Genomic DNA, 12,502 nt, shown 5'->3' on the forward strand with positions numbered 1-12,502 from the left:
CGAGAATAACGAACAAAGCTATCAATTGGTGACCCTGAAGACGGGATCTTGTTACACCGGGAGAGACTAAAAGCCAGCTGTTCGCCGGGGACGCGGGGATCCGTTCAAACACACAGACGAGCTCAAAAACAAGGGGTGAGGAGAAGCCTGTTATATCGAATTCTTCAATAGTTTATGCAGGACATGTTAGGTTTGTGTGTTTTGACGGCCAGCGGATCCTGAAAATAGCTGTGCATTTAATGTTAAAACAATCTAAATGTATAAACATAAGCATCCTATAACTCGTGGCGTTGCTCTGTCGCAAGCAGGGTGAGTTCACATTTTCTTTTGTTCTTCTAACCCTGCAATGCTATTAATTTGTGTGTGCGTGTTGTATTTTTAATATTAATGTGTGTAGTCATTTTACTTCATGTAGGTGTCTTGTTGCGTTTTCATGTAGGTGTCTCTTGTTATGTTAGTTTGTTTGCCTATAACGTAAGGGTATTGATGCCCATTTAACGGTTTAAAGCTGTTAAGATCTATGAGTCATAGCGAGTCAGTTAAGTATTGAGTAAATGAAAACCAACAAGGCATAGTGAGTCAACTCGGGGTTGAGTAAATGGAGTGAGTCTAACAATAGTTTGGAACTGTTTTAAAAAAGTCATTTTCGGGGAATAGGCTTGATTAAGGTGTAAGGCTTTATCAGTGGTTATACTGTTCTGTTTTCAACCAAGATATTACGGGTGGATTACAGTAATCGGATTTACAGCAGCGTTACGTTACATTTTGACGATGGTCAGTTAATGGTCGCTGATAGGTCTCCATATTGGTCCCACCCAGCGCCGTATAGACTGAGAGTTGCGTCATCTCCGTTCACTCCAATGGACCACTTTTTTACAGCAATGGCGGATCGTGGAGCCTCTCAATCGTTCCCCGGAAGTTAGCGCCAAGGCTAGCAGAGCTGTAGAGTTGCAGCATAATAGACCGTTCGTGACGGACTTTTAAAGGTAAGAAGAAGTTTAAAGATTTATATTGCGGATATTATCAGTACATCTGATTCAAATGAACATGTGTATTAAAGGATGTCAGTGGATTATCCCTAAATTAGTAGATTTAGGGAACGTTTACAGATAACAGATAAAGCTAGGATACCGGATCAAGTTAGCAACACACGTTGAACAGCCTTTTAATTGTAAATTCCGTTCTCTTAATGTCATTTCGTCCAACGTTGTTGAATTAGAGAAGAGGGGCTTATAAACGGGATTGTATGCGGGGGTGGAGGGAGTTAAATATTAGATAAATATAACTTTTGTGCGTGTAAGAGTGAGTGTTTTTAGCAGAGCCATATTGTGTCCTTGTGATTATGTTGATTATTACCTGTCTGTATAATGTTGCAGCTCAGCTGATTTTGGATTGATGGCAAAGGGAGAGGGACTTAAGTGAGAGTGAAAACACAAGGCAAGTTTAATACTACTGTTTTATATAAGTAAGCATACAAAACATGTATTCTATCACTGTATTATATAAGTAATCTTGTTAGTAACCTACTGTATGGCAGGTGGAGGGGCAGTGATGTTACAGGTGGAGGAGCAAAACTGCAAGACTGCAAAGTCACAAGACAGAGAAATCAAAGTTTGTTCTCCAGAGAAGAGGTTGATTTCACTTCATTTATTTCATATTTTCTAAAGATGTGGAAATGGCAAAAAAAAAAACTTGAGAGCTGTAACCAAGACAACTGTCACAACATGAGTAGAGAGCCACCAAGGTTTTTCAAGTCCCTCTCTTACTCCATTTTCCCAACCCAAACTTCCAGGTACATGACGGGACACCTTGCTTGTTTTTGTTGTTTGCGCTCCTCTGGCTGGGTGCTGGCAGGTGGAGGGCAGTGATGTTGGCAGGTGGAGGGGCAGTGATTTTACGGGTGGAGGGGCAGTGATGTTGGCTGTTACACACCAGGCTCAAACTTAACACATTGCATCCTTCTTTGCAGTGTCCTTAATCCTGGAAGGGGAATCTGCAATTCCTGCAGAGTTTTGTAACCCGTTGGTCCGCACGCAAAGCGAATTTTTAAAGCCTTCTTAATTGTCTCATTGCTCCATTTCATCCCCTTTGTGGTGAGTCTGCCTAATGCCTTAAGTTGGTATTTTGAAAACGTTTTCTTATATTTGTTGTCCCTAATTTTCATCGTTTTCTTTAGAGCTGCATTTTCCTTCCTGATTTTTCTTAGTGCAGACTTTGCTTTTTTGGTGATTCCTTCTTGGCTCTTTAATTTTCTCTTACATTTTTTTAATAGATCTGTTTGACTGGCTGCTGGTTCCCTCGTATGCTGACTGGCTGCTGGTTCCCTTGTATGCTGACTGGCTGCTGGCTCCCTCGTATGCTGACTGGCTGCTGGTTCCCTCGTATGCTGACTGGCTGCTGGCTGAGTGGGTGGTGTCCACCCTCCCTGTCTCTCCTCACTAGCCATGTCCTCTCTTTCTTCACCCTCACTTTCCTTTCTCTCAGTCTCCTCATCCCTTCTTCCCTCAATCTTTGAGACTAATGCAAGTAGAAGACATAGCACTGTAGATTTTTGAACATTTAAAATATTATACCACTTAAAAATAAGAAATATGACTTTTGTTACTAAGAGTTTATCCTTATTATACCTGTGTCACCTTTCACACTATAGCTGTGATCATGAGCTATGGGCTTTGTAGATACAGGTCCCGGGGTGAATCGTGGTGCAGGGGCCCTTCTCTTTTTGACCACAGGGCGATGCACGAAGATGGTGGGTATAGCCTCTGCTCTCAGCCTAGTCTTGCCCTTTTTTGTCTTGACAAACTGGTCTGCATCAAAATGTGGCTGCGAAGTGACTTGAGGTTACTTCACACACAGAACAACTCAGTTTTGTCTGCCCACATACATATTCCATAGTGGTTGAATACACAGTATTAGGAAAAACTTTATACTTACTGGACATGTTATACTCATTACATACTGTATATAAAATATGACCAAGAATGTGAGACAACTTTATAGAAATTCATATCACATCTGTTACCGATGCCATTTGTCATACTTTGTTAAACTCACAAATAATAAAGTTCCATAACTTCAGTTGGGAACAAAGACCACACCTTATCTCCCCAAGGCAATTTCCCATCCAATAGGTGTGCTATATAGGTGTGTATAACCCTTTCTCCTGTCTGTTACTCCCTCTTTCAGCACAAGAACCAGAGGGGGATTCAATGAAGCCTGAATACCTGCATTGAGACCGTCACCCTGCACCCTGAGTCTCAACTCTGTGTTTTTCAAGCCTTTCCCTGTTTTTTTGTATTAAACAAAAACATTAAGCTTTCCCAATGGTGTGGTTTTCGTTTTGTGAAAAAGTGCAAATGCAGTGTTTGTATATAATTACCTCACATATTTTTTTGCTGTTGGTCGTGAAATTGCTCCTGCTGAATTGAGCCAGCCATTTTTTCCTGCGCTCTGTGTCAGTGGGGAAGCCGTACATTCATACTCCTTTCTCTGAGCGATTTGAGCATCCCCTGGCAGCACAGCAAACCATGGTGGCGACTAGGGGGCAGCACAGCAAACCAGGACAACACGGAGGAAAAGGCACAGACAAACTGCATGATATGCTATTCAATGTTTATTGAATTCCATGTATTTGCAATGGATGTTCCTAAAACAACACATTTAACATCATCATCATCATCATGCTGCTGCTGCTGCTGCTGCTGCTAGTCCTTTGATAGTCACCTGTCGGTCTCCTGTCCTTTCTGAAAGCCATAAAGATGACATTCGTCATTTAGATAACTTGTGTCCTCAATTACCATGGGATTACTGAAACTACCATGAATTTAAGAAAATGGTAGAAATTAATCTAATCTGAATTTTGAAGCATTCCTTTAGATCCCCTCCCTCTAAATATATCAATAAACATTAGAAAGTGATGCTCCGGACTACCATACAAGTTTAAGAAGATAATATTGGTTTTAAAGAATTCAAAGCTATAAACAGCAACAGGCTCTTTAACCAAGGCACTGTTAGCCTAAAATGTAAACTAGTTGTTCACACTAATCCTAATATTATCACTTAATATTAGCAAATTCTATTTTATTTTTTAAAATATATTGATGTAAAAACATACACATATCGATTTGTTGTATAAATATTGCAAATCAAAACCTTTAATCCCTAATAATTACCAAAAATCGTAGTTCTATCTCCTGTTATCAATGCATTCACATTGCCCGCCATGAACTTCCGGGGAACGATCCTCGTCTGCATGAACCACGTGACGATAACCGTTTTTGGACTTCCGCTGTCGTAACTCTTCTCTCTATATGGCGCTGGTCCCACCTATCGTGTCTAAATAGCAACAGATAACCAATACTGGCTTTTAAAGTCAAATATTACATAGATAGGTTTATGGCTTATGCGTAAGGGTTCTTAATGTTAAGAGAGGATATCTTTAGGATAAAGCCCATTTTTAATAGTAAACTAGATAGAAATGTCAGATGAAAATATTCGTGGTGGCCAAACGGCGGTACTACACTTCCTTTTGGTTGCCAGGCCCAGAAACACTTTTTCCCATTGACCATGGGGAAAGAATGGTCTGTAAATAGTTGGATAATTATTTTTAAACTAAATAAACTACCCAGTATGAACACTTGTATAGCCCTTATTAACAACATTCGTTCCCCAAGTTGTAAAAATGTACTAATAACGTTATTCTGAGAGTTATTTCCTTCTGCATTATGAACGCGCATCTAAACCACGGGACCGCGCCGCCCGGCACGTTCATGTGATGTGACATGTTCAGTACTACATGAGTTTTACCTTTACCCATGGATGCACAATAAGAACCGACCCATATCGCCTTACTGCCAGCCCACGGAGCTGTAATAATGGATATATTGCACATGTTTGCTGTAATTCATCATTTGTAAAATATTATACTGCATGGGCTGTATGATGTAAATCTTGTATTAAATAAAGTTAATATTACCGACGGAGATTAACGTCCCTGTAGCTTCTTATTGCACTTGCAATATACCATTAAAGGAGTTGAACGCTGCTGTTTGCTATTACTATAATACCACGCAGGGATAAACCAGAATTTACAACCTTTGCATGTGGGCACAACACGTTTTGACCCAGATTAATTAGCTATACCATATGATATCGCCCGAGGAAGTCGTCATACTTATACATATATAAATAAAGATATATGTGTCAAAGCTCTAATCAAATTAATAGTTGTATTAATTATACTTGTATATATATATATATATATATATATATATATATATATATATATATGTATATAGCCTGTGTTGTATATTTAACAAATGAACAACCTTGTGTGTGTCAAATAACAGGTTATATTGTAGTGTTTATTTTAGTGTTGTTTTATGCTTATCCACATTTTGATTTCAGAGCACAGGAGAATGCTGGGCACAACATAAAGCGCAACAGTGAAGCTGGCAATGCTGAACAAAACCATCACTAGATCCTGTTACATCAGCATAATATAAAAGTACATAACGATTGATGTGTACGTACATTAGCATAATTACTAATGGCTCGGACGTTACACTCGCTAGCCACTAGCTGCTAGCTGCGGCGGCCGCCTCGTTATTAGTTAATATCAAATCCATCATAACAATCCAGAACGCGCGGTGCTTGATGTGGATGAGCCTTTTGGGAGGCGTGGTTAAAGTTGCGCATGCTCTATGAGCGCACATACGGGTACTTCTCAGGCATGCTGGGTAATCTGTAACGTTTCACTCTCTCAAAAGTTGGGCCATTTTGTCATCCATGCGCCAATGAGCAACTCTCATAGGAATGAATGAGGCCCCGCCTTCCACGCTGTATCCAGTTCTTATTATACACAAGTTATTGAGCCGTTTCCGCTCTACATCCTGAACTCCTCCCTTCGATGCAATGCACTTCCGTTTTGGCGGACTGGGTTTGTTTTGCTAGCTAGCTCCGTTGTGCCGACAAAGCACTGATATCGCAGAGACAAAGAGGATATAACAATTACAACATGAAGAAAAGTGGTTCGGGAACTACGTGTGCGGTAGTTGGTTGCAATCACTCGAGAAAGCACCTGAACGAGTGGTTAGATAGAGAGTGCTACGACCACAAACCAGCACCCAGCACCCAGCCATGTTGTTCATTAAATACAGATAAAAACAACAAATACTGCATGCATTGTATTTTTTAATATTATATATGAATATTTTCATAGTGATGTAATTGTGTGGGCTGCTTTTATATTTTAATTTGTAATACCTGTTAGGATTAAACATGTGATCTTTCTTGTTGAAGCCATTTCTTTAGTTTCCTCTCAACAATTAATTCATTCAGTGTTATTTATGTACAGTATGAGCTTAATATGAATGATGAACTGTGTTAAAAGAAATTGTAGCACTCTAAGGAACATATGAAATGCAATAATGCAATAACAGTGCAATAATGAAATTAAATTACATCAAACTTTATTTTCACTCAAACAGTACAGGCACATATGATATATTGCACAGCATAAAGAGATCATGTAAATTGTGCATTATGTAAACAACAGACAACTGTTGGCTCCTGTGGGCATGACCTAAATAAGGCAGTTTATTTTGGTTTTAAAATGCTGAGATATTTACTGCAGAACTGTAACCTTCCCTCAACAAAATCGTCAACAATTTTCGGGAGCATGTGGGCAAAGTAGAATGTGCGCAGCCTTATGATATGCCTTCAGACTGTCCATTGCTTTTCCATCTATTGCCATGGATTGAACGAAGTAGGAGCAAATTTTGCTGTACGTTATGCTGGGCCACGTCGTCATGTTATCCTCCCAGTTTTGCACTGAATTCGGATGGGGGAGAGTAACGCCATCTCCAGTAAAAGAAGTAGAATCGTGTTCCCAAGCTAGCATCACTGTTAGCATCGAAATCGCTGTGTTTACACCAGTGCCCGTCTGACTGTTTACACCGGTTTACACCGACAGACGCTGTGCAAAAGACTTCCGGCGGAAATGACGTGCATTTGTGTAGGGTTATGGCGCTACCCGTGTTTTGGCGCGTAAACTTGTCTATACATCCATGGTACTTATGCAGCTGGTTTCACTCTGATGAGGCATTTTTCTAGGCACTCCATCTTGCGAAGAACATCATACTTCTTGTCAGAGTTGGAACTAGAAAATAGTCCGTTGGAAGTTTGGTATTTGTAGGGAAGGAATATTGTATTTCCTAAAGTCCAATCTGATTTTGGAAGTATTTCTGCTGGCAAATGTATATTGGCGTTTTTTGAAATATTCCTGTTTGCAAATGTGTTTTGGAGGTTATGTGCTGTATTGTTTAACCATATTGTAATTTTCTTCCAATTTTTAAGATATCTTTTAGGAAAATAAGCTTCTTCTTGTTAAATAGAGGTCAGTTTTGCAACAGCTATCCCTAGTGGATTGAGCTGGAAATTACAACGGCGCACTCTGCTGGTCGTAATAAATACAACAATAGCACATTTTAGGACAATTATATGCAAGGCAAGGCAAGGCAAATGTATTTATATAGCACTTTTCAACACAAGGCAATTCAAAGTGCTTTACAAAAAATGAAAGACATTAAGAAAATGGCATTTAAAATCAGTCATAAAAAAAAAAGTTAATCAAATAAACATTAAGAGAAAAAATACATGGATAAAAGTTACAGTGCAGTCTAAGATATGAATAGTTCAATTAAAAGCAGCGACAAAAAGAAAAGTCTTCAGCCTGGATTTAAAAGTAGTAAGAGTTGCAGCGGACCTGCAGGTTTCTGGGAGTTTGTTCCAGATATTTGGAGCATAATAACTGAACTGCTTCTCCATGTTTAGTTCTGACTCTGGGGACAGAAAGCTGACCCACCCCTGAAGACCTGAGAGATCTGGATGGTTCATAATTTAGCAGGAGGTCAGAAATGTATTTTGGGCCTAAACCATTCAAAGCTTTATAAACCAGCAGCAGTATTTTGAAATCTATTCTTTGACACACAGGAAGCCAGTGTAAGGACTTCAGAACAGGAGTGATGTGATCCACTTTCTTAGTGTCAGTGAGGACTCGAGCAGCAGCGTTCTGAATCAGCTGCAGCTTTCTAATAGATTTTTTAGTGAGACCTGTGAAGACACCATTACAGTAGTCCAGTCTACTGAAGATAAAAGCATGGACAAGTTTTTCCAAATCCTGCTGTGACATTAGTCTTTTAATCCTAGATATGTTCTTTAGGTGATAGTAGGCTGATTTAGTAACTGTTTTAATGTGACTGTTGAAACTCAGGTTAGAGTCCATGACTACACCTAGATTTCTGGCTTTATCTGTTGTTTTGAACATTGCAGACTGAAGCTCAGCGCTGACTTTTATACGTTCTGCCTTGGCTCCAAAAACCATTACCTCAGTTTTATCTTTGTTTAATTGGAGAAAGTTCTGACACATCCAGTCATTGATTTGTTCAATGCACTTACTCAGTGTTTGAATTGGAGCATAGTCTCCTGGTGAAATCGTTACGTAAATTTGTGTGTCATCTGCATAGCTATGGTAACTTATTTTGTTGTTCTTCATTATCTGAGCCAGCATGTAGATGTTAAAGAGAAGAGGCCCCAATATGGAGCCTTGAGGTACCCCACATGTCATATTTGTCAACTCAGATGTGTAGTTACCTATAGAAACAAAGTTGTTTCTGTCCTTTAAGTAGGATTCAAACCAATGTAGAACTGTTTCCGAAAGTCCCACCCAATTTTCCAGTCGGTCTAGTAATATGTTGTGGTCAAGTGTCAAACGCAGCACTGAGATCTAATAATACTAACACTGAAGTTCTGCCACTGTCTGTGTTTAAGTGGATGTCATTGAAGACCTTTACAAGAGCAGTCTCAGTGCTGTGGTTTGAACGAAAGCCTGACTGGAACACATCGAAACAGTTATTTCAATGCAAGAAGTTACTCAACTGTTGAAAAACAACTTTTTCAATGATTTTACTTTGAAATGGCAGGTTTGATATGGGCCTGTAATTGTTCATTACTGAAGCGTCTAGATTATTCTTTTTTAAGAGCTGTTTAATGACTGCAGTTTTCAGGGCCTGTGGAAAAATACCTGAGTGAAGAGATTTGTTTACTATATGAAGTAGATCTGAGGCCATGCAAGGAAAAACATCTTTGAAAAATCCTGTTGGAATAATATCAAGGCAGCAGGAGGAGGATTTCAGAAGTTGAATAATATCCTCTAGGTTTTTATCATTAATCTGATGGAACTGTGTCATGATGTCTGCATTGATATTAAGTGGACATAGGGACAACACATTTGCTGTACCTGATACAGAGGCACTGACTGTTGTCTGATTTTCTGAATTTTGTCAGTGAAGAAGGAGGCAAAATCATTGCACGCCCTGGTGGATAGAAATTCAGAGGCTACTGACACTGGGGGGTTAGTTAGTCTGTCGACGGTAGCAAACAAGGCACGTGCGTTGTTTTTGTTTTTGGTAATGATGTCAGAGAAGAAAGACTGTCGTGCGTTTTTCAATTCCAAATTATAAAGGCCAAGTCTCTCTTTATAGATTTCAAAGTGAACCTGGAGATTTGTTTTTCGCCACCTGCGTTCAGCTTTTCGACACTCTCTTTTTTTTTCTGCTCTCACGGTCATGGCCTTTCTCCATGGAGATATCTTCTTGCCAGACAATTCCTTTACCTTAGTTGGAGCAATGGCATCTATAACATTTTGAATTTTTGAATTAAAATGATCTACTAGCTCATTTACTGAGATGTCAGCAGGGGCGAGTGTGGAAGAAAAATTCTGAGTAAACATTTCCCTAGTATTTTCTGTTAAATATCGCTTTGTGGTTACCGCTTTTTGAACATTTTTGTGAAGAGAAATAGAGATCTAAAAGAACCAAGGAATGGTCAGAGAGTGCAACATCAGTCACCACAACCTTAGAGATATTCAGACCCTTTGAGATCATTAAGTCCAGAGTTTGCCCCTTATTGTGCGTGGGCTCCGTCACATGCTGACTCAGTCCATAGCTATCAAGAACACAAAACAGTTCTTTAGCCCCTCTGTCCTGGGGGTTGTCAACATGGATGTTAAAATCACCAATAATGACTAGACTGTCAAAGTCAATACACACTATAGACAGCAGTTCAGTAAAGTCATCAAAAAGCTTGCACAGTATTTGGGTGGTCTATAGATATTTAGGAACGGAGCTCGAGAGGAGCATTTCAGCTGAAGGGCCACATATTCAAAAGAAGCAAAGTTCCCATAAGATGTCTTCCTTAATTGAAGGGAATCATTGAACAAAATAGCAACTCCACCCCCTTTCTTATGCATTCTTTCCTGACTCATAAAACTCAAGTTGGGAGGTGTCGATTCGATAAGAACAGCTGCACTGTTATTTTGTTCAATCCAAGTTTCTGTTAAAAACATAAAATCCAGATTGTGCTCAGTGATAAAATCATTGATTAAAAATGTTTTTCCTGCCAAAGACCTGACATTTAATAAAGCTAGTTTAAGTTCGTTAAACACACTATCAGTCAGGTTTTTTGTAACAAGCTGTGGCTGACATGGAATCACTGCTAAATTTGATAAACTCACACAAACGTTTGAGCGCTTCCTGTATCTAAGATGATTCACTGCTCTTAATCTAATACTTATCAACACAGATATCGGCAAAGCTACAGGCAGGCAGGGCCCCGGCATGTCCTGGAAAGAGTTGAGAGTGACATACGCCCTTGAGCCTGGACCCAGCAAATATCAGTTTTTGCAGCGGTTTGTACACACACATCCCTATCAGGCTTTGAAGGGGAGGGAGGACCCACCACCCTGCTCCTCTCATCATAGGAGGGCAGGGTGGGGTCTACACTGTAGGAAGGGGGGTTTGGAAATCTGCTTCCACCTTCCTCGTATTGTTTTGGTTTGGATGATTGTGGTATGCATGGTGATGAAGCCGGGGGAGATGGGTGCGCGTCTCTGCTTCGGTGATTTTGGTGGGCGTCATTGAGGGGCGGGGGTAAAGGACATGCTGCCAACCCTGTGTATCGCCTTCATGCGCTCATCGAACTCCAGGGGGGAGGCCGAGGGTGAAAGGGTGAGCGGAGAGTAGAGAGAGCTGGGGGATGAATGAAGAGTATCATCAAAGGCGTTGACAGGGGGGGTGACGGGCAGTGGAGACTCCTCCATTTGTGTCATAGGTCTCCCATTATCAAGACATTCATCAGGCCGGTGCACTGATACTTCTTCAAGGTTTTTTGAGCGATGTGTTGTGTCTTTCTCTTGTTTTGATTCCTCTTGTTGCTTGTCCTTGGCAGAGGGAACAGATTGATGACGCAAGCGGTTGAATATGTTAGAGATAAACAATTTCACTCCTGACTTGTTCATGCAAACTCCATTTGCCTTATAAAAATGTCTGCGATCCCAGAAACAGTTAAAATTGTCAATAAAATGGACAGAATGGTCAGTACAAGCAGTTGAAAGCCAGGTGTTCAGTGCAAACAGTCTGCTGAATCTCTCCACTCCTCTTCTGACTGGCGGTAGAGGGCCACTGATGAACACCTCTGCATTTAGAGAGCTGACAGTTTCCAACAGACATTTAAAGTATTTTTTCAGCATTTCTGACTGTTGTTTCACAACATCATTTTTTCCAATGTGCAGTACCACATTCCTCACAGTCGGATGTTCAGCCCCAATATGCAGGATCTTCTCAGCCAAGTCAGAGACCACATCCTTGGGAAACAGAGTACTTTGGTGTTGTTCCTACTACACAGACTTTTTACATCTCTTACAGCAGAGTCACCCACAATCAGAGTTTCAGGCCCAGTTGTTAGCTTTCCCTCTAGCCTTTTACTTTTGGAGTAGCTATTGGTCCTTACCCTGCTGTCTGAAGAGGACAGGTTATCCAGCTCATCAGAAAGACATGTCCGGTTCTAGGTCAGCGGAGCGTATCTGTTTTGGATTGGCACACTTGGTGGTTTAGGAGGATTGTTTGTAATTCTCCCTTTAGCAGCTGTCCATGGCTGTTTCCTAGTATGAATAGGGGTTGAAGAGGCGCTCTTCCTGGGTGATAACAATGCAGGCCAGTCGGTCGCATCACAGATTTCAGAGCGCTGGGCTCTGCCTGTTATTCGTCCTCCCAAATCCCATGGAAATGATTTACTCTTAGGCTTTGCACCCAGAGAGTTCCAGGGAGGACTACCACATGTAGATGTATTACCCGGTACACAGCCCTCCTGTTCCTTGGAATCCTTGTAGCTGCTAACTAGCTGTGAGTTAGCATACCCTTTTCCATTATTTTGCAACACTGGTAAAGTGGTGTCATTCCCACGACATAGTCCATTCACTTCCACGTTAACTTCCAACAGTTGCATTTTCATTTCCAACACAGCCATCTTCTGTAGAAGTTTTTGGAAGTCATCTGGAGAGAACGGAGGCATTTTGCTAACAACTAGCTTAAGCTAAATAGCATGCAGTAGCCTATCAGGCGTTAGCTGTCGCTAGGCCACGCTACTGTAAGACTGAGGTCGTCGT

At 40.6% G+C, this 12,502-nt stretch overlaps 1 protein-coding gene and 2 long non-coding RNA genes across 3 annotated transcripts in view; 2 read left to right on the top strand and 1 right to left on the bottom strand.

Annotated features, from left to right (window-relative positions):
- Positions 1-979: 979 nt before the first annotated feature.
- On the bottom strand, positions 980-4,291 carry LOC307041740. Its single transcript, XR_013808866.1, has 4 exons — positions 4,173-4,291; positions 3,380-3,743; positions 1,528-1,582; positions 980-1,413 (listed from the first exon to the last, which is right to left on the bottom strand). It is a non-coding gene; the product is annotated as an uncharacterized lncRNA (long non-coding RNA).
- Positions 1,685-3,348, top strand: LOC307041738. The gene is made up of 3 exons (XR_013808864.1): positions 1,685-2,093; positions 2,273-2,749; positions 3,187-3,348. It is a non-coding gene; the product is annotated as an uncharacterized lncRNA (long non-coding RNA).
- A 6,706-nt stretch (positions 4,292-10,997) lies between the features above and the next one.
- The window catches only part of LOC307038811 (uncharacterized protein), a gene marked incomplete at its 5' end in the record, with an annotated part of 71,043 nt that continues 69,538 nt past the window's right edge, over positions 10,998-12,502 (top strand). The window contains 2 exons of the mRNA XM_079680488.1: positions 10,998-11,066; positions 11,630-11,686. Coding sequence (XP_079536614.1) covers positions 10,998-11,066; positions 11,630-11,686 — 126 coding nt within the window. The remainder of the gene's footprint in view (positions 11,067-11,629; positions 11,687-12,502) is intronic.

Source organism: Notothenia rossii (genome assembly GCF_949606895.1).
Source record: "Notothenia rossii genome assembly, chromosome: 5".
Classification (NCBI taxonomy): domain Eukaryota; kingdom Metazoa; phylum Chordata; class Actinopteri; order Perciformes; family Nototheniidae; genus Notothenia; species Notothenia rossii.